The 24,342-nt window shown below is 39.8% G+C and overlaps 1 protein-coding gene across 5 annotated transcripts in view; it reads left to right on the forward strand.

Annotated features, from left to right (window-relative positions):
* The window catches only part of edil3b (EGF-like repeats and discoidin I-like domains 3b), a 129,411-nt gene that overhangs the window by 53,335 nt on the left and 51,734 nt on the right, over positions 1 to 24,342 (forward strand). For all 5 annotated transcript variants that reach the window (XM_072714130.1, XM_072714131.1, XM_023842841.2 and 2 more), the window contains one exon: positions 22,043 to 22,156. In XM_072714130.1, the coding sequence (XP_072570231.1) occupies positions 22,043 to 22,156 (114 nt within the window). The remainder of the gene's footprint in view (positions 1 to 22,042; positions 22,157 to 24,342) is intronic.

Genomic DNA, 24,342 nt, shown 5'->3' on the forward strand with positions numbered 1-24,342 from the left:
ACACCAACCAAACTAACTGGCTCACTGACAGCTAGAATGACATAATGTGATAGGACGTTATCATTAAAACAAATGATAATTAGTACTACTTAACTCATAATAACTAACAAACCCTATTCCAAAACTCTTTTACAAGTAATACAAATAAAAGGCAAACTATTACTTTTACAATAATCAGATGTTGCAGCCTCTGCAGTAAGGCTGGAGCCTTTCATATAATTTTTTGACGGTATATATTTTTCCTGGATTGTCACTCCCATAAGTATATTTGACATGCTTACGCAGCTTATTAACATGGATTGTTATCTTCATGTTTCTAAATGGCTGCCATGTAATGGCCATAGAAATTCCTCAGAAAGTAGGGAAACTACCTTAACACAGTGTCAGGTTGTGTGGTTTGGAAAGATTGCATCATGGGAGAGTAGGCAGTTAGACACCGTGTTCGGTCTCACGTAGAGATGGATATTTATGTCTGTCTATCCAGCAGCAATTCGCAGGGGCTTTACAGAGGAGCTGCGGGTCAGATTACAGCATTTTCATGATGCGACATAGGTCATTTTGGCCAATTAAAAAACAGTTTGAAATCCATGAAGGAACAGTTCATCTTTATGTTAAGATCTTTGGGTTGCGACTATTAAATTACAATCTTATTTAAAAAGTGTCTTGAAAAGGAGATTGTTTGAAATGTTTACTTCATTTCAAGGTTTATAATGAGATTATTTGTGTTTATAATTCATAAGAAACTGAAATGCATATAATTTGTAGTAATTCATTAGAGAAAAAAAATACACGTATCATTCAGCCCATAAACTACACTACTGTAATGGTTGAAATACTCAGCTCTGAGTGCTGAAATTAAGGTCCTGCCCCCACTCATTTAACACTACTGTCTGGCCTCTGCATCGACATATTTAATACAACATCTGACTCAGTGCACATTTTCATCTATCAGGTATTTTTCTGCCCACGTACACCATGATCTGTTGCGCAGAGCTAATACCATACTGTGAAGCCATATCGAGCTTTGGAACACTGTGTGTTTTTCCTTAGATATCTATTTGTCCCTTTGAACCTCCTTTTCATCTAAATAAATTAAGAGAAATGGTTAAAAAATCCATGGGAAAGGCAGCAATGAAGGAAGCAGGACGAGAAAAAGGAAACATTTCATGGTATGCAGTGTCTTGTTTGTATATAGGTCAGCTAATCCGTGCTGCCAAAAGAGGGATTCGCTAAATTTAAGGTGTGTTTTGCGTCCCCGCGCAGTACAGGCATATTTTGCAGAGAAGGTTGTTAAATGTTAAATGTTGCTTCTCAAGCTTATGATTTCCATGTGGACAGAGAGCTGCCACCTCCTTTAACAGCATCCTGGATAAGTCACACTAAGAAAGTCTGCCTTTTTTTTTTTCGTGACATATTCGTTTTGACATTGATTACAATGATTCTATAACATAAAAGTGAATCTTTTAAATCGACTCGTTAAATGATGGAATTGCTTTTTATAAGTGTTGTGTTGTGTCACTTTATTACTGAGGATCTTTTATGTTAAGTTACAGACAAAGCTGTCAAGTGATTGAAACGTTTTTCACATCTTTAGATGTTTATTATGTAAATTCACTTTTTGCAGTATGAAAGGCAAAGTGTCTTTATAATTATCTTCAGCTGTATGATGCATGGGTTATACACTGAAATTGAATAGTATTCTCGTTGGTCGTAGTGCAAAAAAATTGAACATAGATATGCATGACATATTAAGACATGGACATATGGAAATAAAGACACATACGCTGATAAACACCTTTAACTTTTAAAATATGTAAATTCAAATATTTTGTTACAGCTTCTAACCCAGCACAGGAAAATTCTCAGCTCTGTAAGACAAGCATAACCTTTTCTTTTCCACTATGGTGTCACAGTTTGAGAATCAACAAACAAAAGTAACTTTTTTAGCAAAATGTGCTTCAAATGGCGGCTGAACCTACTGCACTTCCTGTAACCATCAGGAAGTTATGGTCATCAAGGACTTTGGCTTCATAATTTAGCAAGAATCTGTCCATCCATCCATCCATCCATCTTTCAACCATTTGGGTCACTGGTAAGCCTAACGTTTCCCAGGAATCACAGGGCTCAAGACATCCAGACATCATAGGGTCACAGGACATCCAGAAATGTTGTGTCACATTAAAAACATAACAGGAAGAAAAAGAAATTTAAACATTATGACTGGCCTGTGAATATACTTTCCAAACATTATGAAAGTAAGAAGGCCATGAAAAGCAATATATATGCCAAGAAAAAAAATGCCGTAGTTCTGAAAGCAAAGAACACATTTGGTTATTTATTACCATGTTCTTCTGAGGGAGCAGAGGTCCACATGGAACAGAACCTCAAATCAATCCATTAGATTTCAGCTCAGATTTATTCTGTCTGTTGTGACATATATCTGTAGTGATATTGGTCCCTATCCATCAGAGAATGTACTGTGTTTTCAAGTGTCTTGCCTTCAGGCTTAAGATAGCGAACCACTTGTGTGTAATGAATCATGGCTTCTTTCAACTGCCTCCACTCTCTCCTCTAACTAATAGATTACTTTTGCCCTTTTCAGGTTTGCATGGTTGGAGAGGAGTGGAAAGTGGATCATTTATTCCAGCTGCTTGTAGATTTGTGTTTTTTTTTTTTCCTCAGTAGCTTCCCATGGGTTTTAGTCTTATTCATGTTTAAATATGAAATGACTGTGTCATCCTTGGAGACTTGTGGTATTCCAGTACTTATAGAGAAACACTTGGTAAATGTTGTTCTGGGGGAAAAAACAGTATTAAAGATTTTATGCATACATTTTATTAATTCATCCTTAGATGAACGGCCTCCTTTGGGTGAAAAATGTATTCAATTTCGTAATTACAGTAGCTATTTCTTCTTATTGAGGTTCTTTTGGATCTACTAGGGCTTAGTGTAGTATTTCTTAGCCTGTTACATGGGTCCATGTTTTTGCTCCCTCCCAGCTCCCTGCCATACAGTTCACATTTTTGCTCCCTCACCAAAGAAACACTGGCTTAGTGGATGAGGCTGTGGATGGCACCGGGGGTAACCCTGTTACATTGCACCTCCAAGGGGGAGGGGCCAAATCTACCCTTTGCGATTTGTGTCTTTATGGTGTGTGTGCCCGCTGATGAGGTAATACAGCCCTGTGCTGCCTGAGGAGGTAATGTGCCGGGTGCAGGGTTTCATGATTACGGTGGTGCAGAAGCTCAGTAACGTTTTGGTTGATCTATTGAATAGCTGAATGGTATCTTAGTGGTTGGCACTGTGACTTTTACACCTGCCACTGGTGCTGTGTGTCTGGAGTATGTGTACTCTCCCCATGCCTGTACAGGTCTGCTTAGGTAAGCCTCACAAGCCTGCGTTTACAGTAGGTGAGTTCCTCTTCCAGAGTCACCCACAGTGTGTGGCCTGTAATTGGACCACAAGCCATGCCTTCTGCTTTACGGGGTCCCAAACCCCGTTACGGTCCTGTACAGACTGAGCAACACGGGAAATGGCTGGAAATTAAGTACCCTACCTACAACTGTGAGCTTTTATCCCGCATCCTCACTTTAAAGTAATCTTCAAAGATTTCATTTGAGTAATTCCTTCACCGAAACTTGGTAATCATGGATCCTCTGGCCTTTTCCCAACACACCTCCCATTGAACAGCCGTAGCTTTGAAGCAGATCAGTGTTCAGTCCTTATAGGTCATTGTAACAGCTCTTGGTTTCCCAGAAACAGGTGGCAGCCAACAGTAAAGCTGCATCGTTTTTCATTGTTTGCAGAAAACAAGGCAGCAAGAAAATAAGCATCAAGGCCATAAATTGTGTGACTTATGTGGTCATTAATGCTATAAATGGGGCACAGTGTTTAAGGACATCAGTGTGTGACCTGGAGTCCTCAGCTGTTCAGGGGAGGGTCCCCACTGCACTTAACCTGAATTTCTCCAACCAAATGTCCTGCTTTGGATAAATGCGTCAGCTAAGTAACTAAAATAAATGACTCCTCTGATAGCGCTGGCTTTTCTTCTGGAAAACTTGTATTAGCGGAGCTTTTGGCGTGTAATTTATGCTGCTCTAATGCACTTCCGCTAAAACCTGGTACCATGACGACCAGCCTGCTTAGACATTAAGCAAAACTTTAAACATTATTTTATGCTTTACATAATCAACCATTCAGTATGTTACGAAAAGCCTCTAATATTTTTCATGGAGGTTCTAATTATACACTGTATAATTAATCCATGCTATATAATTATAATAATTACACTATATATCAAAATCAAAAAAATCATTATATCAAAAGTCTTTTAGGAAATTATCTTATGACTTTTTGTATGTACTGTATTTTAATATATATATTGATAGTAAATTGCTAACGATCTCAGAAAGCACCTCTAAGAACACTTTTCATTTATCTGTTTTGTTATGTTTTAGTGGTGATTGAATTCCTTAATCATGAGTTGGTTTCCATGACCTTAATTGTGTTAACCCGCTTTGACTAATATGAAGCTACCTGAAGCGTAGCGGTATATATTATGATTATAATGATTTTTTAGGCTCATATGGTGCTAATTAAACATTGTTCTTAATCTGATTTTTAACTGCTGCCCAAAACTTGAAGCATATTTAATTTGGTAGTGCAGTCAAGGTGTTATTCTACATCTTAAGCTTGGTTGTCTGTGTTCCTTCAGAAAAGAAGATGTGGGATGAGCGTGTCTTCACCCTAAATGGCAGGATGCTTTATTTTTTATCCCTGAAGCTAATCGTTATGGATGCTATTTATAAAATTCAGCAAAAAATATATTTCTCATCTATATCTGAGTAACATATGTACATACAGTCCTAGTGGGCTTTTATGCAGGCGGCACAATGGTGATCCTCAATTTCTCATTCAGCGAGATCCCTTCAAGATAGTCAAGAGTTAAGCTACTGCACATATCTGAAAAATACCATACAGTACATATATAACCCTTTGCTTGCTAGCTGTATAACTCTTTTGGCATGAAGCTGCAGTTTTAGCATTTCTAAGCACATTACATTTTTATTTTTTCATTCCCGACACTTTTTTTGATTAAATGAATTTAAATTAATGCAGCCGAAATGGGACTGGCCTATCGGTAATAATATGAAGTACAGAAAACCTTTAAATAAGTAGCAATTTAATGCCCTATTTTCTGAAATTACAAGCAATATGAAAAGAGCTAGGGTTAGAGGCACCTGCGTGGCATACATTTGCAGGCGTATATGGCATTTCTCACAGATTACACAAAGTACCTTTCAATTTTGAAAAAAAGAAATGGCTTTTTTATTTAGCATTGAAATTGCCTGTTTGTGCTTACTTCTGCTTTTGCATAAAACAAGCAGAGGGAGAAAGAGAGAGAGAAATGATCATGTTCTCTGAATAATGTTTTGTGTAGGATTTCTGCATGTTCAAATGCAGTCATATCAAGTACACCATAGTGCAATTAAAGGTGAGCTTAAATGTACCATCGAGTCATTTACACAGCTGGGTGTGATGACAGAGAAAAAAATCACTCACTTGTAGTAAGAGGCATGCAATCTCTTCCCTGATTGCAGGAGCCACACCACAGGCCTGCAGTTTCCATAGCTGGTGGCCTATTGGTCTAACAGGGATCATTGCCGGGTACAGCAGAGGCCTATCATTGCCGGGTACAGCAGAGGCCTATCATTGCCGGGTACAGCAGAGGCCTATCATTGCCGGGTACAGCAGAGGCCTATCATTGCCGGGTACAGCAGAGGCCTATCATTGCCGGGTACAGCAGAGGCAGAGGAATATTATTTAGTATGTGTTCAGTATTTCCATGGAGCAGTGGAGATACTTACTGATCAGCGGTTGCCACAGAAACCAGCTGTGACAGTTCTCCAGCTGTTTCTTTGTCAACCAAAAACTGCTAGTGTCAAATGACATAATACTTATTATTTAAATTTTTTTTTTAGTAAAAAGCACTGATTTCCAACAAGCTGAGTTATCCGTCCATCCTACCATTCTGTTCAGGGTCAGGGGGGGGGGTCTGGGGCATATCCTAGAACAGGGGTCCCAACTCCGGTCCTGGAGAGCTACTATCCAGTAGGTTTTCTATCATACCCGGCTTCTGATGAGCCACATCTGTTCTCAGGTAAATACCAGGAGCAGGTGTGGCTCATCAGAAGCCAAGTGGGACAGAAAACCTACTGGATAGTAGCTCTCCAGGACCGGAGTTGGAGACCCCTGTCCTAGAGGCTACTGGCGAAAGGCAGGGAACATCCCAGTATGGGGCACCAACCCATAGCAGGGCACACTCACACACCAGTCACTCACACACCAGTCACTCACACACACACACTTACGGGCAATTAGGTAACTCCAATTAACCCCCGGCATTCTCCATTTATGCATTTTCAAATTGTTTGTTCTTCTCAGGGTCATGGGGTGCTGGGCCCTATCGCAGTCAGCATAGGGGCCGTGCGGCCGGTTGTACAATGGACTGGCAATGATGTGCGGGACCCAGGACAGGCTGGGTGTCTGCGCTTTCCCTGCTGTAACCCCTATTTTTCTTCCCACGCCCTGTGCACAATACCAGTAAAGTGCTATCGGATTTATTGGTCATTTTCCGTATTTTATGAGTGTCTGCATTGTCGTGGTACAGTAGTGAGTGTAAAATGCCCAAATATCTGTATACGTACAGGACCGAGCCTGAAATTACCAGTATATGTTAGTTTTCCTATATGCCCACGATTCTGTTGATATGTTCGGTGTGTTCATGAGTGTTAGCCATGTGGCACAGCGATAAGCATCTCAGCATAGGTTTTGTGTCCTCCTGCCCTCCAGGGACACTAGCTGAGCTGTGTAGTGAGTAATTTTGACATTAGGTGTACTATATTTAAGTTATTTTCCCATAAATATTTGTGGGAATTTCTTTTTTCTTTTCCCAGGTAATGAGCTGGTTCCCCTGAGCTTGTGATTATGAGACAGTCCCTCCATTTTAACATGTCAGTAGATATTTAGTAATTAAACCAGAATTGACAGCCACACGGCTGACTTTCTAAATGGTAAATACATAGACAAAGGCAGTGCCAATAATTAAGTGCAGTTCTGCTGAGTCCTCAGTGATGCACTTCCTGTCAGAACTGTCAGTCTTCTGACACAAAGGAATAGAGCGAGTTAATTTCCCATTGTTTCTCCCTGGGCAGAATTAATGTGACCACAGTAAACGACCTCAAAACATTGGTATTGGCGACATAAGGCTGCTGAAAAACAAGAAAGAGGCTTGATTTAAGAGGCCCGTCAGCTTCTGATGCAAACCCAAGGGCAGAGTGTGCAGTACTAGTGTAGCTTGTCATGGTAAGAGAGATAAAGGTGACCGGGGGAAAATAACTGACTCCATCATTCATATCAAATAAAATTGAATTATTTGCTTTAGACTCAATCCTATTCATAACAGGAACCTGTAAATATATTAAGGGCTGACTCTGAATCACATTTAAGCTAATTTACATAAAAATATGAAGTGATAATCACTTTTCATATTCTGTTACATAGTTTTATAGAACAGTCGGGTGTGGCTTTATGTATTTACAAATCATTTAAGCTCAATTCTTGTGCATTGACCAGTTGTCTCTATTGTATGAGTACCCAAGTGTTTAAAATGCATCATTGATCACTGAAAATGCCATAACTGTTGTGAAGCAGGTCATATGCATGGTGAATCTCTCAAAGACAATGATTAGAGTTTCAGGTGTTCTGTGCATGTCCACAATCTGCATGGAAGGTGTGATAAGTGTTTGACGGTTTGCCCTCATTGAATTTCCAAACTGGACCGTCCTAAAACCTCTACTCAACAGTCTCGCATGAAAACTAGTTGCATTTAACGAGTGCCTCAATATCCATGCTTGATCTTAGGCTTTTTATTTGAAGGAAATAGTATTTAATCTGATTCTCCTCAATTAATGGTACTTAATTTTTTCAGATTTGTCTGGCTTTCTTTGGTGCATGCAGAAATCCGGTTCAGACAAGCCTGTTTTTCTTTTTTATTTGTGGATAATGCGGACTCAGATGATGTTCCTGGAGAGGTTATTACTGTAGGGATCTAAGGTCAGAATGACTTAGTCTAATTTGTTCCACTGAATCCCAGTGTGTAAAGCCTAGACGGATTTGTGGAGGTAGTGATGTCAGTACAATAAGCAGAGATGGGCATAAATACATAGAAATATATTTAAAATAAAAATACAAAATACTGAGTGGAAAAATGTATTTAAATACAAATACAAAATACTGTGTAAAAAAATGTATTTAAATACAAATACAAAATACTGTGTAAAAAAATGTATTTAAATACAAATACAGTATTTTGTATTTTTAAAGTACACAAAATACATGTGAAATTGGTCATCAAGTGCAGGCATCCCTATTAGGCTGCAGGGTTCCCGCTGCCGCTCGTCACTCTCGTCATTGACGAAAACGGGACCCATGGTGACGAAGAAAAACGGCATCAAATCGTCACTCTGGCGAATTCAATTTTCAAATGACGAATTTTGAATTTTTGAAAAGTCGAATTTCATTTTTTCCCAATTTTCAACCGTAGCACCCGTAGCACCTAATCAAAACTGGCCCGGCGCCCCGGACACACGATCGTCGATCATCCATGTCAAATGAGCATGGGCCGTTCTAAAAGTAGCAAATGTTATCGATCGGTGTGGGGACATTCTAAAACACTTAATGTGAAAACGCTTAATGTGGTTTAATGTACCAAAATAGCGACCAATAATCACCAAATTTCGCACACACACATCTGGTCATAAAGACTTTCACCTAACAAAAAATCAAAACTGAAATACAAGGAATATGGACTTCCGTTAAGCGTTTTCCCCTCCATTGACGCCCATTATAAGGAAAAGGCTTAATGTAAAATAAAGTCCATATTCCTTGTATTTCGGTTTAGATTTTTTGTCAGGTGAAAGTGTTTATGACCAGATATATATGTGAGAAATTTGGTGATTTTTGGTGGCTGTCTTGGTACTTTAAGTTACATTAAGCCTTTTCCTTATAATGGGCGTCAATGGAGGGGAAAACGCTTAACGTAAAATAAAGTCCATATTCCTTATATTTCGGTTTTGATTTTTTGTCAGGTGAAAGTCTTTATGAAGACCAGGTGTGTGTGTGTGCGAAATTTGGTGATTATTGGTCGCTATTTTGGTACATTAAACCACATTAAGCGTTGTAGAATGTCCCTCTCAAAGGTACTATGAAACACCGGGAAAGTATTAGCTTACCATACATATATATATATATATATATATATATATATATATATATATATATAGTAATTAGAACATTATTTCCGAAATGCGTACTATACATCATGTTTTCAGCACACAAATTTTTACACAGTATTCACGATTCTCCCAACCTTATCAAGTAGACTCGTGACTCGCCCATGCCGTTAGTTGACCAATCACAGTGTGATTGTCAGAAGATGTATATTCAGTGAGTTTAATGATTAATTTATTGAGAAGCGGCGAGAGAGTGACTAAAAAAACGGATGCTGAAAAAAAGTGAAGAATTTGATTAATAGAAGCAAAAATACAAAGAAAAGTGAAGAATTGAAATCAAACTCCAGGGGGAACCCTGCGGCTGAAATATATCTGGACATATTCTGAATGCAAAACAAAAACATTTAGATGTGTACTACTGATTAGAAATGATCTTCCCTTCCCCTGCCCTGTAGGAAAAACAAAACTATTTTTTTTTTCCCCAAACATCTTTTATTACGTTTTATCACCATCATGACTTCAACTCAGTAACAAGAACTCAATAACACAAAGTCAATTATAAAACTGATGGTGTACTCCTCAAGATGGTGTACCTGTGTGTTTCAGACATCCATCTATTCGAAGTGTAAATATGAATCTCCTTTCGCGCTTTAAACAGCAAAGTACAACTGAACCAAGTACATCACACTATATTATTCATTCATTCATGCTTCTTCATCCACCCCAACGTTCCAATAATTCCTGCTGCCCCACTAAACACTGCAAGGATTTATTTGCTCTAAATGACCTAGGCCTATGTAAACGATTTTGAAAAGTTTAATCGATTCACACTTTATGTCATCGCTGCCTAAGATATATAAAGTTCTGTCATATCACCCAGCCCTAACATGCAGTAATGTTTTAAACACATTTCACTAGCTAGTTGATAGATTAAAAAAAAAACTATCAAAACTGATTGGCTAACAGGCAACTAACGCTATTTTCCTCCTACACATGTCGGTGCTTTTTTATTCTTTCATGTTTACTGAAGGCAAATCTGAATGATGCACCATTTTAACTTTAATCAACACGGAATTGATCAGGATGACACCCTTACCTTAATGCAGAAAACTGAGAAAAGTCGCTGATCCAATGCTGACTCTGCTGCAGGCAGCTCACGTGCATGAGTGTTAAGGTTGGGGGAGGGGTGTGTCTGAACCAAATCAGCACCCAGATAAAGAGGTTGATTGGCACAAAGTATTTTATGTATTTTGAAAATACAAAATACTCATCTTAAATGTATTTAAATACAAATTACGTTAGATTTTTCCCAAAGGCTTTACAATACAAAATACAAAATAGTATTTTGTATTTCAAATACGTATTTTAAATACATTTATCTAAAATACTGCCCATCCCTGACAATAAGCAATCCAATGCTTGGCTATAGAATTCAGATAGTAGCTGGGCAGTTATATGGTATATGTTGTGACTTTACGCATCACTCTGTAGGCCGAGCAGAAAATCCGCAGATTCGGATTGACAGCAGCTGAAGTCTCTGTGAAAGCTGTGACTAATCTAATTGCTAGGCTGTTTCACTTCAAGACCCGCTGAGCCCAAATACAGCACAATGACAGCAGTCAAATCGTGTTCGACATGTCATGGTGTAGAATATCAGGTTGAATATCAACAAGAATCTGACGTAGTTTAATACTCCGCAAAGAATGGCAGTGTTTTACCTCAAGGGCTTATATCTTCAAATTTGTGGGCTCAGATTCTTGCCTCTCTTTATTATGGGGTCATTTCCATTCGTGAGTTTCCTGTTGGTCCTTCCACAGGCCAAAGACTATAGGGAAAGCACTTCAGAGAAAGCAGTGTTTGTTAGTTTACCTTGGCGTGTGTCTGCTGGGGGTGTTTGTGTGTTGAGACGGGTCACTGTCCCATCCAGGAAGTGTCATGTCTTGTGCTTTCTCGGATAGACTTACAAAACTCAAAAAAACAATTGGCATATTCCAGTACATGTCTCAACACATATATACAGCCACAGAAAAAATTGAGGCCTCTTTACTTTTTTTTTTTACAAATCTGCATTTTTAAATCCCAGTTTAATCGAGGTTCTGCTTTCAGGCGGCTACACTGAGCGGCAGGTTGCTTCCAGGCTCAATATTTGTAAGACAGCAGGACACAAAAATAAGGTGAAGCAGGAGACACCGGGAATGACCGTACATCAATCAGGTAAAGGACGGAAGCAACTTTCTAATGCCAGAGATGACCGTTAACTTATCCGACAGTTTTTCATCAATGGAAGGAAGACATCAAGAGACCTTCAAAAGGAATGGGAAACATTAAGTGCAGGTGTGAAGTGCCCTGCCAGGACAGTTCGTAACAGATTCCTAGAAGCAGGACTGAAGTCCCATGAAGCCCTTTATTAATGAGAACCACAGAAGAACCAGGCTGCAGTTTGCAAAAACAATATATTATTCACAGACACACAACCATCAATTAAGAAATGAGTGAAACAAAAAATTGTGCTGTGGTCTCTTAATTTTTTCCGCGTCTGTAGAGTACAACACAAGCTTGTGGTGATCTAAGAGGTTGTTGTTGATGATGATGATGATGATGATGATGATGATGACAACAACAATAATAATTATAGCATGTGGTGTTTACAGGTTGACAGCGTATGACGTGCTTCTCCATAGCTCCTACACAAGCTATTCACTGAGGTTTTTCCATGGGATCCCTTGACCTTTTTAAAGATAATTGCTGTCAATGTAGTGAGACAAGATGATGCCTGGGATTCCCAGCTGTCTGAGAGGAAGAAATAGGGCGACGCATTTCACTGTATAACCAGCCCAAAAACCCAAGGCTGAAGGGCTGAGCTGCGAGGCATCTGCTCTTCTTGGTTGCAAGGCGACTGCCTCTAGTAAACAATAATTATGTTTGCCCAGCCGAAATATGTGAGAGAAATATCGTAAAGAAATTACCTTTCATTCTTCTAATTAATTTCAGGCATTTACTAATGTGACAAACCCAAAATCCATTACCCAAGAATTTATAATAATTAGAAGCAGCCAGGTGTTCTCTTTCACAGACAAACTGACAGATTCATGAATATTTACCACTGTTGCACAATATGCATGTAATATATACATCACAGAGCAATTTCAGATAATGCTTTTCTGCTGACTAGAATGTGACCCCGGTATTTACATCTGAAAAACCCAGGCGATTTTTCTCTCCAAGGGATAATGTAAATCAGGTGAGTATTGAAATACTGCTAAGATAAAGTGGCCTATCTCTGATTTAATGAATGTGACATCATATTAGTTTTTTTTTTTTTTTTTGCAATGTCTGTCAAGCCTTTCAAATTAAAAATGTTATTATACAGTATTCGGTTAGATCAAAAGTCAACGCACATAGGGGAAAGGCTTATCTCTTCTATAAATGGGATCTCTGCTATAAATGGAAGGCAGGGGGGGCGTGAATGTTTCCCCTTTCCAGTCTCCATGCCGCGCCGTTGACATTTGCGCTTCCCTGTCACCGGGCTCTGTAACAGGTCCCCACCTCGTCTGCACCCATCGACCTGATCAATGCTGCTGCTCATTTATTCTATTATTGTACATCTGAAAGGTCCTCTGACAGTGAAAGTGAAAGCATGAGGCTCAGTCATAACGCTGCACAAAACTGCTGTGTGAGCCCAGAGTAGGCCGGATGGAAGAGTGTCCCCGGCGAAGCCTGTGGCAGCAGTCTGGTGACAGGACTCGAGGGAGTTTCTGTCAAATGTCCTAAAGCACGGGCACGCAGATGGCGCTGGAGCAGTGCTGATTACATACCTGGAATTATACTTCATTCCCACTTTTCCTACACAAGGGGGGACTCCATGTCAGTACTAAGCTTCCCACTGGGAACCATGGGATGCAAGGATGGGAAAGTCAATCAGAACCTGAACAATCAAATCAGCTTTTACTGGGAACTCTGTTAGTATTGCATTTGCTATCCTTGTTGTTTAGCAAGTATTATGCATGATAAGGTTCATGCTACATTAGCAATAAAAGTCAGAAATACATCAACCCAAGTTGCATATTGTTGTGTATTTGGATATTATAGGTATTATCCAAGATTGTAGTTGAGTGCTAAGGATAATCAGTGCAAGCTTTTGATCGTGTCTAGAAGAGATTGTTTTGTTTTCATGATCCTTGACTGTAACTCATCGGAGACTTTTTTACCAGGTATTTCAGCTGTCTTCTTTAAGGTAATGACTCCCCTGGCCCCTGATTCATCTTTACCAGCATAGACAAACTGCATTGGCCTTCCTTCTAACACATACAATGCATTTTATGTTCGTCATTTTTTGGTGTTTATTTCAGAAGAAATAGGACAAGCATGCCCCAGTTACAATTCATGATGGAGATCCAACCAATAGGCTTAAATATATAAATGCCATTTTGTACAGCATGGTAAAGCAGCAAGAGAACTCTTATAAACATCTGTTAAAAAAAGACCAGGAAGGAAACAAAGACCCTTTAATTTCTGTGGCAATATGGTTTCTTGGCCCTACACTCTGGAAAGGGCTGGTCTGCTGCATCATGCCGTCGTGTGCGGTGAGGAGAGCATTGATGATGAAGAAAGATGCTGAGTGCTTGCTTAGTAAGATAAGCAGGGATGCTGTTCACATAGTTGACTGTAGACTCTACTGCAGCACAACTTAGGATTTTTTTCTTTCTTTTGATTTTAGAGTCATTGCTTGCATGTTGTTCAGAACCCAGGTCATCCCACTGTAATACAGCACCATAGGCTTCTTAGCTATGTGGTATACCCTTCTGAAATGCACAACTAAAAGGGTTAAAAAGTAACTTCTCTCAATCACTAGGTGGCTTTAGCGATTTGTTTGTGGAATTTTTACTTGACTATAGAGTACAGCTAAAAGCTTTCCCACTTGACTGTGTGTGTGCGTGTAGTGCCTATCATAGTGCCTATGAGTTTGATGTCATTATCTAAGCACTCATTTAGTATGTGTTTAGTACTTCATTATACTATACTATACTATAATATACTAAGGAGTCTGTATTTAAGTAAAATTCGTAGGTAAGTTGGAAAAATAATAACACAGTATATAAGAACAATAATAATTATACAGTAATAATAAAAGTAACTATATATGGTACTGTATTGTACCTCTGGACGATGAACCACTGAAGCCACGCAATGTTTTCATGAGCGTCACAAAGTATAAACCATTGTATTTAACCTGAATTTTTAGTATAATAGACTTAATGGTAATCCCTTCGTAAGTATGAGTTGTCTGTAAGTCAGACGTTATTAACCTGTGGACTGCCTGTACTATGCTGTGATTTGCTATGCTATGCTATGCTATACATCATCGAGTGCTTGTGCTTTTGTCCCTACACTTCATATTTAGACAGAATTACTAGCTGTAACATGATTTTCTTTGGTAAGGCTGTTGTTGGCCACTAGACAATGGAATCAGAGAAGTATTTACAGGGCAGTAAGTACATGGAGTATGGAGAAGGGTATGTGCCTGAAGGTTAATTAGTAATGAAGGCTTGCCTGAAAAGAAAGTAAACCACAGGCAGGTTAATAGCTATAAACATGCTCATTAGACCCCGGACATATTCATTAATCAAAATGCAGCCTATTGAATGTGGCTGATTTCCGCTATTAAGCAGGAGCAATTCTACTGACAAGCCCTTGTTACTCTGTAAATTATGTTTTGGTGAGCGGAAAGGGAAAGGAAAAACTGTGGGTGGCATCAGCGGCTGGCAGCCTGGCGGCTCTCGGGATGCAGGTTCAATTCCTGCCCCAGGTTCTGTGTGTGTGAAGCTTGCCTGCTCTCCCCAGCTCACCTGGGATTGCTCCCACGGCACAAAAGCCAACGGCTCGGCGCTCTGGCATCCCCAATACGCCCTCGCTGTGAGAGTGTGTGCTTTGCGATAGATCCTGTCCCCAGTGTCACCAGCTCCCCACGGTGGCCCCAAGCTGGCCCCAGGCTCATGGTGACCCTCCACTGCATCAGCGGAAAAAACAGAAATCCCTGTTTTTTTTTCAAACAGGTAACACTTCAGTCAGTTTGGCAGCTGTACCTTGTTCTTCTTGTACTGTGACATGTCTATTTGTCATATCAGGGCTGTAGATGGTAGAGTCATTATGAATGTGGAGTTTTTACTCGATAGGCTGCTTATTTAAGGGGCATGTTACACTACAGAGCTATGGGCTGAGTTACTTTAGTGATTTAGTGTGTTGATGCATATGGACTCGAGGATAAGGATCGTTTATTAAACAGCATAAGTAATAAAAAAAGAAGTTACAGTAATAAATTAATAGACAGACAAATAAATGAAAGGATGGATGAACAGATGGATGGATGGATGGATGAATGGATGGATGAAGAAAAAGCGGCAGAAGATTTATTGACATTTACATTGCATGTTTTCAGATGGATTTATCTGGGTCATGGATACATCGCTGGTCCATGTCTCAAGCTCCGATCTTAACTAGAACAACAAACATACTCACCCTTTTCCTGTGTAGATGTTAACTTGCTCACATATTTCTCAGTTGCAAGCATGGCATCTGGAGATTGAAACCCACATCTAGTTTGCGATGTCCGGATTTATTGTGAATGTAGCAGCGCTCTAACTAAAGCCATCCCATAAATCTCCCAAACATCTTCATGTACCTTTTTTTCCAGCATCCAACAAATGCCATTTATAGCCCTATATATGTAACCTTCAAGCCAGCAGACTAGGAACAACAGTAATAATGGGACTCTTTATTGCAAAGAAGTTGCAGTATTTGAAATAATAATTTTGTTAAGAGTGATGAAGCCCTGTCGTACTTGAACATATTGCTGGCTTGTGGCGCGCCGTGGCGGCTGTCATGAAAACATCTCCAGAGGGTCTCTGCTGAGGACAGTGTGTTCACTGGGAAGAAATCAGACAATTGAATCCGTGACTCGCACCGGCGATGGCTTGATTCAGCTCGAGCGCCTGCACAGATCGCCGCGGTAACACTCCGGACCGATTAAACAAGCTGGGCGCCTTATTTATTTATTTATACCCCAGTGCCGCGGGGCTTTCGTGTGATTGGCCGGGCCGAGCAGTGAGTTGACTCCGGCCGCCCACCTCTTGCAGTTGGGCTCTCCAGCCATGACAGCTGAGCGGGGCTGATGTGAACTGCGCCATCTGAAGCGTGACAATGAAAGGCAGCCGCACTCGCGGCCCTTCAGACAGTTCCGGAGGCCTCTGGGAATTTGGAGACGCTGGCAAGCGAGAATTTAATGCGCTCACGTTCAGGGGAAGCGGAGAGGATAAACACAGGGTGTTCGCCTTTTTCCGTAGGACTTTGTGCCAGGCGAAAAAAAAAGTATTTGACAAGTATTTTTGACACAAATTATCTTTGAAAATAATGAGATGTGCGAGGTATTAAGATGAATCAGGCTTCAACAGCTTTACATCCTCGATGAATTTCAAGTTCAGAATGTCAGAACATTTTATATGCACTACAAAGATACAGAATTTTAGTTAAATAAAGATATCGAAGAGTAAATATCACATTTTAATTTATTTCTTAGATAAATCTACCATACCTTAATGAGTTAAGACCAGGAATATCTGAAAAGTGTGATTAAGGAAAAACATAACCATCCGTCTGTCCATCCTTTTTTTTTTTTTTTTTTAAAGAAAAAAAAAATGCTTAATCACTACAGAGTCGCAGTGAGCATTCAGACTCCCAAGAAGCACAGGGCACAAGGCGGGACGCCTTGGCTGGGATGTCAGACTCCACACGTGATCTTAACCATGAACATTCGCAGCGTCCTCCCCACCTCGGTTCTATGTTTTGCTACTTTGGGGTTGGGACTGGAGCACCCAGAGGAAGAACCCCAGCACACATGGCAGGACATGTGAAGCGCACACAGTCAGAGGCGGTGCCTCCAGGCCTCTGAGTAACCTACCACCTGCATGATGCGTAACTATTCCATGGGCTGTGCTTTTCAGGGACAGGCTGCCATCTCCATGTCACTCTGCACCACTCAAGTGGATGGAAGATGGATGGATGTGTGGATGGATGGATATAGTAAATCATTTATTCATAAAACAATTGCATGGATTTTTTGTCATCCCAGCCTTGTGCCCTGTGCTACCCGATATGGATTCTGTGACCCTAAATTGGATACGCTGTTAGAAAATGGATAGATGGAATATGGAAATTACAGGAAAAAAACATAATAATGCATAAGAAAAAAAGGAAATTTACAAGGACTCATCTATCTGTCTGTCTGTCTGTCTGTTATCCATTGCTCCCTCCATCCTTCCCAATATCGTGCCCACAAAGCAAAGTGAATTTGGTAACAACCAGCAAAATGTAAACAAACATTTCATAACATCAAAGATTCAGGCAATATCATTTTGTGCTTTGTGATCTGAAAACAGCTAGAAATCAACTGAGGAGAGAAAACAAGAACGGCAGGTTCAGCTTCAAACAAGCCCAAGGCTGACCTATAATTTAATTTCTCCTCTACTTGTCCCAACATCTTTGTCTTAGTCAAAGTGCATTCATAACCAGACAGCATCACAAAATGAACGGAAGTGACTAAACATTATGTAAACAAATACTACTGTAACATTCACAATATTGTGATACTATCCTACTATTTAATACAATGATCAACTTCAGGTATGCAGATTCAGGTAATTGCAGAAACATATGGGGAAGCCAAATGTATAAAAAATATATTTACTTTGCTTCCATTAACACTGATGTGATGGGATGATGTGTGTGGTCTTAGCAGATATTTTTGCTTTTTTTTGCATTTGGTCGGTGCAGTCCTGGTGGAATGATCACGGTGGAGAACCAGTCTGACCACTGACACTTGTAGGGGGCCGAAATATCTGGTCTGTCCTGTCCATGCAGGAACTGAAATTTTCAAGAAATATTCAACTTCAATGCAAATTGCTACCATTGCACCAATACACTTTGTATGGACAAAAGCATTGTTACACCTACAGGAATTTTATGACATCCCATTCTAAATCCATAGGCATCAATATGGATCTGCCCCCCCTTTACAGCCATAACAGCTGCCACTCTTCTGGGGAGGTTTTCTACAAGTTTATGCAGGGTGTCTGTGGGAATTCTTGCCCATTCACCAAGAAGTACATTTGTGAGGTCAGACTCTGATGTTGGATGCAAAGGCCTGGCTCACAATCTCCGTTCTAGTTTATCCCAAAGGTGTGTGATGGGGTTGAGGTCAGAGCTCACCAAACTCACCCAACCATGTCTTTATGTCTTTATGGATTTTGTGGACTGGGGCACAGTCATGCCATCATGGAAAAGGGCCTTCCCCAAACTATTCCCAAAAATTTGGAAGCATAGAATTGTCCAAAATATCTTGGTATCCTGAAGCATTAAGACTTCCCTTCTCTAAAACTAAGGGTCCTAGCCCAACCCCTGAAAAACAACCCCATACCATTATCCCTCCTCCACCAAAATTTACATTTGGCACAGTGCAGGCAGGTAACGTTTTCCTGGCATCCACCAAAGCCACACTCGTCCATCAGACTGCCAGACAGAGAAGCGTGATTCCTCACTCCACAGAACACGTTTCCACTGCTCCATCGTCCAGTGGCAGTGTGCTTTACACCACTCCATCTGACGCTTGGCATCGAGCTTGGTGATGTGAGGCTTGTATGCAGCTGCTCAGCCATGGAAGCCCATTCCACGAAGCTCCCGGCACACAGTTTTTGTGCTGTGGTTAATGCCAGAGAAAGTTTGGAACGCTGCAGTTTTTGAGTCAACAGAGTGTTGGCAACTTTTACGCACTATGCTCCTCAGTGCTCAGCAACCCGCTCTGTTACTTTACATGTTTCTGGCATTTTGTGGTCGCTTCCTCTTTGCAGTAATTCTGCTTACAGTTGACCGTAGAATATCTAGCAGGGTAGAAATTTCACGAACTGACATTGCGAAGGTGGCATCCTACCACCTACAGTACCACACTTCTCTGAGCTCTTCAGAACGACACGTTCTTTCCCACATGTCTGTAAACCTGACTGCATGGCTAGATGCTTCATATTATAGACCTATGGCAATGGGTCTGAATGAAACACCTGAATTCAGTGATGGTGTAGCCCAATACTTTTGCTCATGTAGTGTATATATGTATGTATGTTATGGAAAATCACCAAAGGCAGTCACACAATGTCTGGCCTTTAATGTCCTATTCCTAGATAATTTGTAGCTTCCTTTCTTATTTTGTGGTCAGAGATGCATCAATGTTCATAGTGTGTGTAACAAGGACGTTCTTGTTGTTTTTAGGGCGTTCCTGAATTACAGTGGTACTTTTAGGGATGGCAAATTTCGGGGGATTCACAACTCTGCCCTTCATCTTGAGAAACTCATTAGAGAGCTCTGCCTTATTTCCTTTAATATTCCTATCTTAGGCAGCTTATTCCCTTTCCCGCCCTAATGTGGAATTCCAAGCAGGTAGGATCCTGGGAAATTCACACATTTTATCTTAAGACCCTGCAGCATTTTTAAAGCGAACATACATATATTGTTGGGGAGGGAATTTGAAGTAAGAAACCTACATGTACCATAGAACAGGTGGCCTGCTCATTTTCAGACTGGATTGAAATTTTTGATAATCCTTAATAATCCAATAAAACAGCAAGACGTCTCATTCTAGTTTCTATGTATACATTCATGCCTTCAGTTTTATGCTTGTTTTCCCATTTCATTGTGTGCAAAAATGAATTCTGTTTAACTGATAAGAATATTGCCCATTCTTTGTCTGAGGAGTTATCTTTAAGAACAATTGTGTAGACCTGGGATCTTCAAATCTGGACCTCGAATCCAAATCCAGGCCTTGTTTTCAATTCTCCCAGGTAGTTGGTTTAATAATTACTGATTCTGATTGGCCATAGAGGCTTCATACCCAGTTGAAAGTGACCCTAAATTTAAAGTAACGGAAGGCTGGAAAATCCATGGGGCTCGGACCATGAGGACCATGATTTAAGAACATAAGAACATAAGAACTATACAAACGAGAGGAGGCCATTCGGCCCATCGAGCTCGCTTGGGGAGAACTTAACTAATAGCTCAGAGTTGTTAAAATCTTATCTAGCTCTGATTTAAAGGAACCCAAGGATTCAGCTTGCACTATGTTATCAGGAAGACTATTCCATACTCTGACTACACGCTGTGTAAAGAAGTTTGAACAGCCCTGGTGTAGACAACGTGGTCTACAATTTACTTGCATAACAGTTTAGATGATACCGCATAGTATGCCTCTTATGTTATTAAAGTGTACTACATAAATGAATTATTCAGAATTATTCATTATACTGTGTTTACAGTAGCAGCACAAGTATTACACAAATCAAACCATGCACATTCAATAAGTGTGCCTACGGTAGACTGGAACCCAATCCAGGATATCCCCTGCCCTTTGCCCTTTGTGACATGATCTTCTGCATCAGTGTGACCTGCATTTATGGGACATGACTTCAATGGATGGTGTATTACATAATTAAACATAAAAAATCATAGTGGTGCCTTAGTAACTGCACATTGTGAATTGCTGTTCATTACCGTGCATTAAAATGTCAAGAAGGGAAATTAAGTAGAATTCGGAGCCTTATGGCCAAAAGAATGGTCTGCATTCCTCTTACAGTGCAGTGTATACATATTAAGTGTGTTCCTTTGGGCAGAACATTTTGAAAATATTTAGAGGGGGAGAGAATGTGGCAAAGACCATTTGTCCAGGCTATTTCCAAGCCCTGTGTTAGAAGCTGGGGATCGTTAGTTCACCAAGATAATCTTGTCATCTTGTAAGTCAAGGAAGTTGGCCAGCATATGGGTTGTTACCTCAGTAATTGCACATGGCCAAAGACAGGGAAGAAGTCACCAGAAGGGGCATGAGAGAGGTTTACTTTGGCATTAAGATCCAACCTGAGCTTTTTAGGACAATTGTACCGATTACAGAATACACAGGCAGATGCAGATGTCTAAAAAATGGTGGAGGATCAGGTGCTGTTCTGTGATTGGTGAGAATGATCTGGACATATCCATCAATGTTGGGTCAATTAAATATTCCAAATGCAGGCTAAGATGATGTCATCAGTGAAACTCTGGTTCTAGGGGGTAATCGTCGGCTCTTGGAGGTTAAAATTGCTACTCAGGAAACATATGTTTGCACAGTTTACTCCCCAGGCAGTAAAACACTTAACATTTTTTCCAGCCAATAACTAGGAATTCAGTTTAACGGCATAATCATCATATAATTATGCATTTTGGAACAAAGACACAGCTTCATTTTTCAGCTATTTCAGGAATGAGTGATCCATTATTTGGCTTTATGCATCACATTGTTGCATCTAGCTGAGGCTCATAATTATCAACAGCAAAAAGACAGTTAAAGGTTTGTGTATGTGTGCCTTGAAATGAGAGAAGTACTGTACAGGCTTAGTCTGAGTGTGTAAACAACAAACAGTAAAAAGAAATTTGAGAACAGTTTTTACTGATAAGATATATTTCAATTAGTTTTCTTAGCAAAGTTTGTATCTCATCAGCTTATAGATAGTTGACAATAAATTCTAGCTTTCTTTATCTCCTTTTTACTGTGTCCCTAACAATAATTGTTTCCATAATGTTAAACATTCCACTTATCATGCAAAATCTAATGAAAAACATATTCTGTCATCATTCACTTGGCCGCTTAATAAATGTATAAAATTATTTGTCCCTTTCAGATGTGAACGAGTGCGAGAGAAGCCCTTGTAAAAATGGTGGGATTTGTACGGATTTGGTTGCCAACTACTCCTGCGAGTGTCCTGGGGAATACATGGGAAGGAATTGTCAATACAGTAAGTATTCTATGTTTGTCATTGTACGTTTTTGTCCCTCAATCGATGGCATTCAAAGTTGGCAGCTGTCAAGTTAAATTTCCTTGCAGCAATCGTTTTTGTGAAGTCGAAGCCTTCTCCATCGCTTCATCTATATCTGTTTATCTCTTTTTATCTGTTTTGGTCTTTAACCAAGAATCACATGGAGCCGTTGAGAATGCAGAACAGAGTATTGTACTTGTTTGTATTCTGAGTGGAATTTCAAGTGTTCCTTGAAGGAACGTAAACAATCAATATCAGAACGCCCTTCTCATTAACACCTTATTTTCTTTGTATCAGACGTTGAGATGACAGTCTTTGATATAAAGTAATTTCTTATTCAGTGAAACTTGATTTGGTGAATATTGTTTTGCCGGTATTGTAGGCCTTTGTTTGCAAGAGATCTTAATTACATACTGCAGTATTTATTAGAGCCTCCTGTGATTTACATGATTTTGTCAATAACGTTAATATAATTACATGACAAACATACAAAATAATATACATCTTGTAATTGATTTGTGAGTTTTATGTCAGTGACATTCAAGAAATAGGGAAAAAGATTTGTGTCCGTTATCCTTTGTCAAATGCAATAGATTTTTCTATAATTACAGCCACATTTACCAACTGATATTGTCATGTTTCTTTGAGCTCATTTAAGAAACAATCTGGTTCAGAGACGAGTTCACTAGCTGCTGGTCTCAGGCATGATAATTCCTCATGGCCACATCTGACGGAAGGTAATGTTAATACATAATCATCCATCCCTGCACTCATTGTATTAAAAATTTACCTGGTCGGAGTCTGGTTGCTTAGTCTTGATCTTTGCTTCCTATCAAGTTTTCTGAGTCTGTATTAATTCTCAGGCTTGGTTCCATGATTTGGATTTAATGGTTTCCAGGTTTGACTTTTGGTTTTGTCAATTTGTCGACCTTTGCGTTTAGCTCTGCATCTTGGATCCTAATCACCCAACCTTGTTTTGTCCCTAGATTCTGCCTTTAGTGGCAGCCGTCGTAATTTGCCTTGGGAGTCTTTCTTTGCCACCTCAATTTCATTCCTCACAGTCAGCGGCCCAAGTCCTGTCAATGCTGAGTACTTGGTGATGTGCCAACTGAAGACAGGCAGAAAACCTAGCCACATGGGGGCGCCATTATATCTCGGGCTTTTTATTGTGACTTGGTTTATAAAGCTTAATTTTATGCTAAGATAATTATACTGTGTCCTGTTGTTGTGACAGCTGGCTAATTATTTCAGCATGCATCTATCTTAAAAGAGTAGATAAAAAAAAAACATTCCATTGTGCTTGAACACAACATACGTACCAACTTTTGTAATAAGCTCCAGCAAAACTGCGGTTAAACTGAAAAACATTCTAATGAATTGAATTCTCTGTGCCGTAAAGAAAAGACATTCTGGACCATAAAGAAAATGTCATTTTAGAATTGCCTTTGGAAATGTCTGCAATTCTGTATCAATAATCAGATTAGTTAATGGGTTGAAACCCCCTGTAATAGGACATGTGCCTGTATAATTATCCGAGCATAATTATAGATGAAATGAATAGGCTACATATCTGTATACAGTATATATCACAGGAGCATGTCAGATTCTATGGGGTGTCAGTTATGCAATTTATACAGTTCAATGCTTGATTCGATGACAATATCCTGCCTCTGCTTCTCTAGCAGTGTAATAGCACCGACCAAAAGGTATAAATATTGCTAGCTTGAGCAGCCAACCAGACTCCATCATTCCATAGCAACTGGCAACACACAGAAGTGTGCAAGCAGAAATCAAAGAGTATTAGCAAACTAATATATCTATAAGTCGTGAAAAAAACCAATGTGTGTACTGTAGAAGAACGCGTTTACAAATTCTCGATATAGTCATCAAGTGTATTATCAATTATGCATTTCGCATCAAATGACTATATTACCGCATATGCGTATTTGAGGTTGAGCAGATATCAGTAGACATCAGTTAAAAATGGCAGTAATGTTAGCTGATGTCCAGCCACATTGAGATGCATGTTGCACGCAGTACAAGTCCACAGGTCTAACAGCTTGCTGTCCCACAGCTGTCTGATCATTAGTGAGAAACGAGTTGGGCCAGTCAGCTGTGGTCAGGCATGTCACTCGAGAAAACTCTTCTGCAAAGTTAATCTCGTT

This window comes from Paramormyrops kingsleyae, chromosome 7, assembly GCF_048594095.1.
Source record: "Paramormyrops kingsleyae isolate MSU_618 chromosome 7, PKINGS_0.4, whole genome shotgun sequence".
NCBI classification, from domain to species: domain Eukaryota; kingdom Metazoa; phylum Chordata; class Actinopteri; order Osteoglossiformes; family Mormyridae; genus Paramormyrops; species Paramormyrops kingsleyae.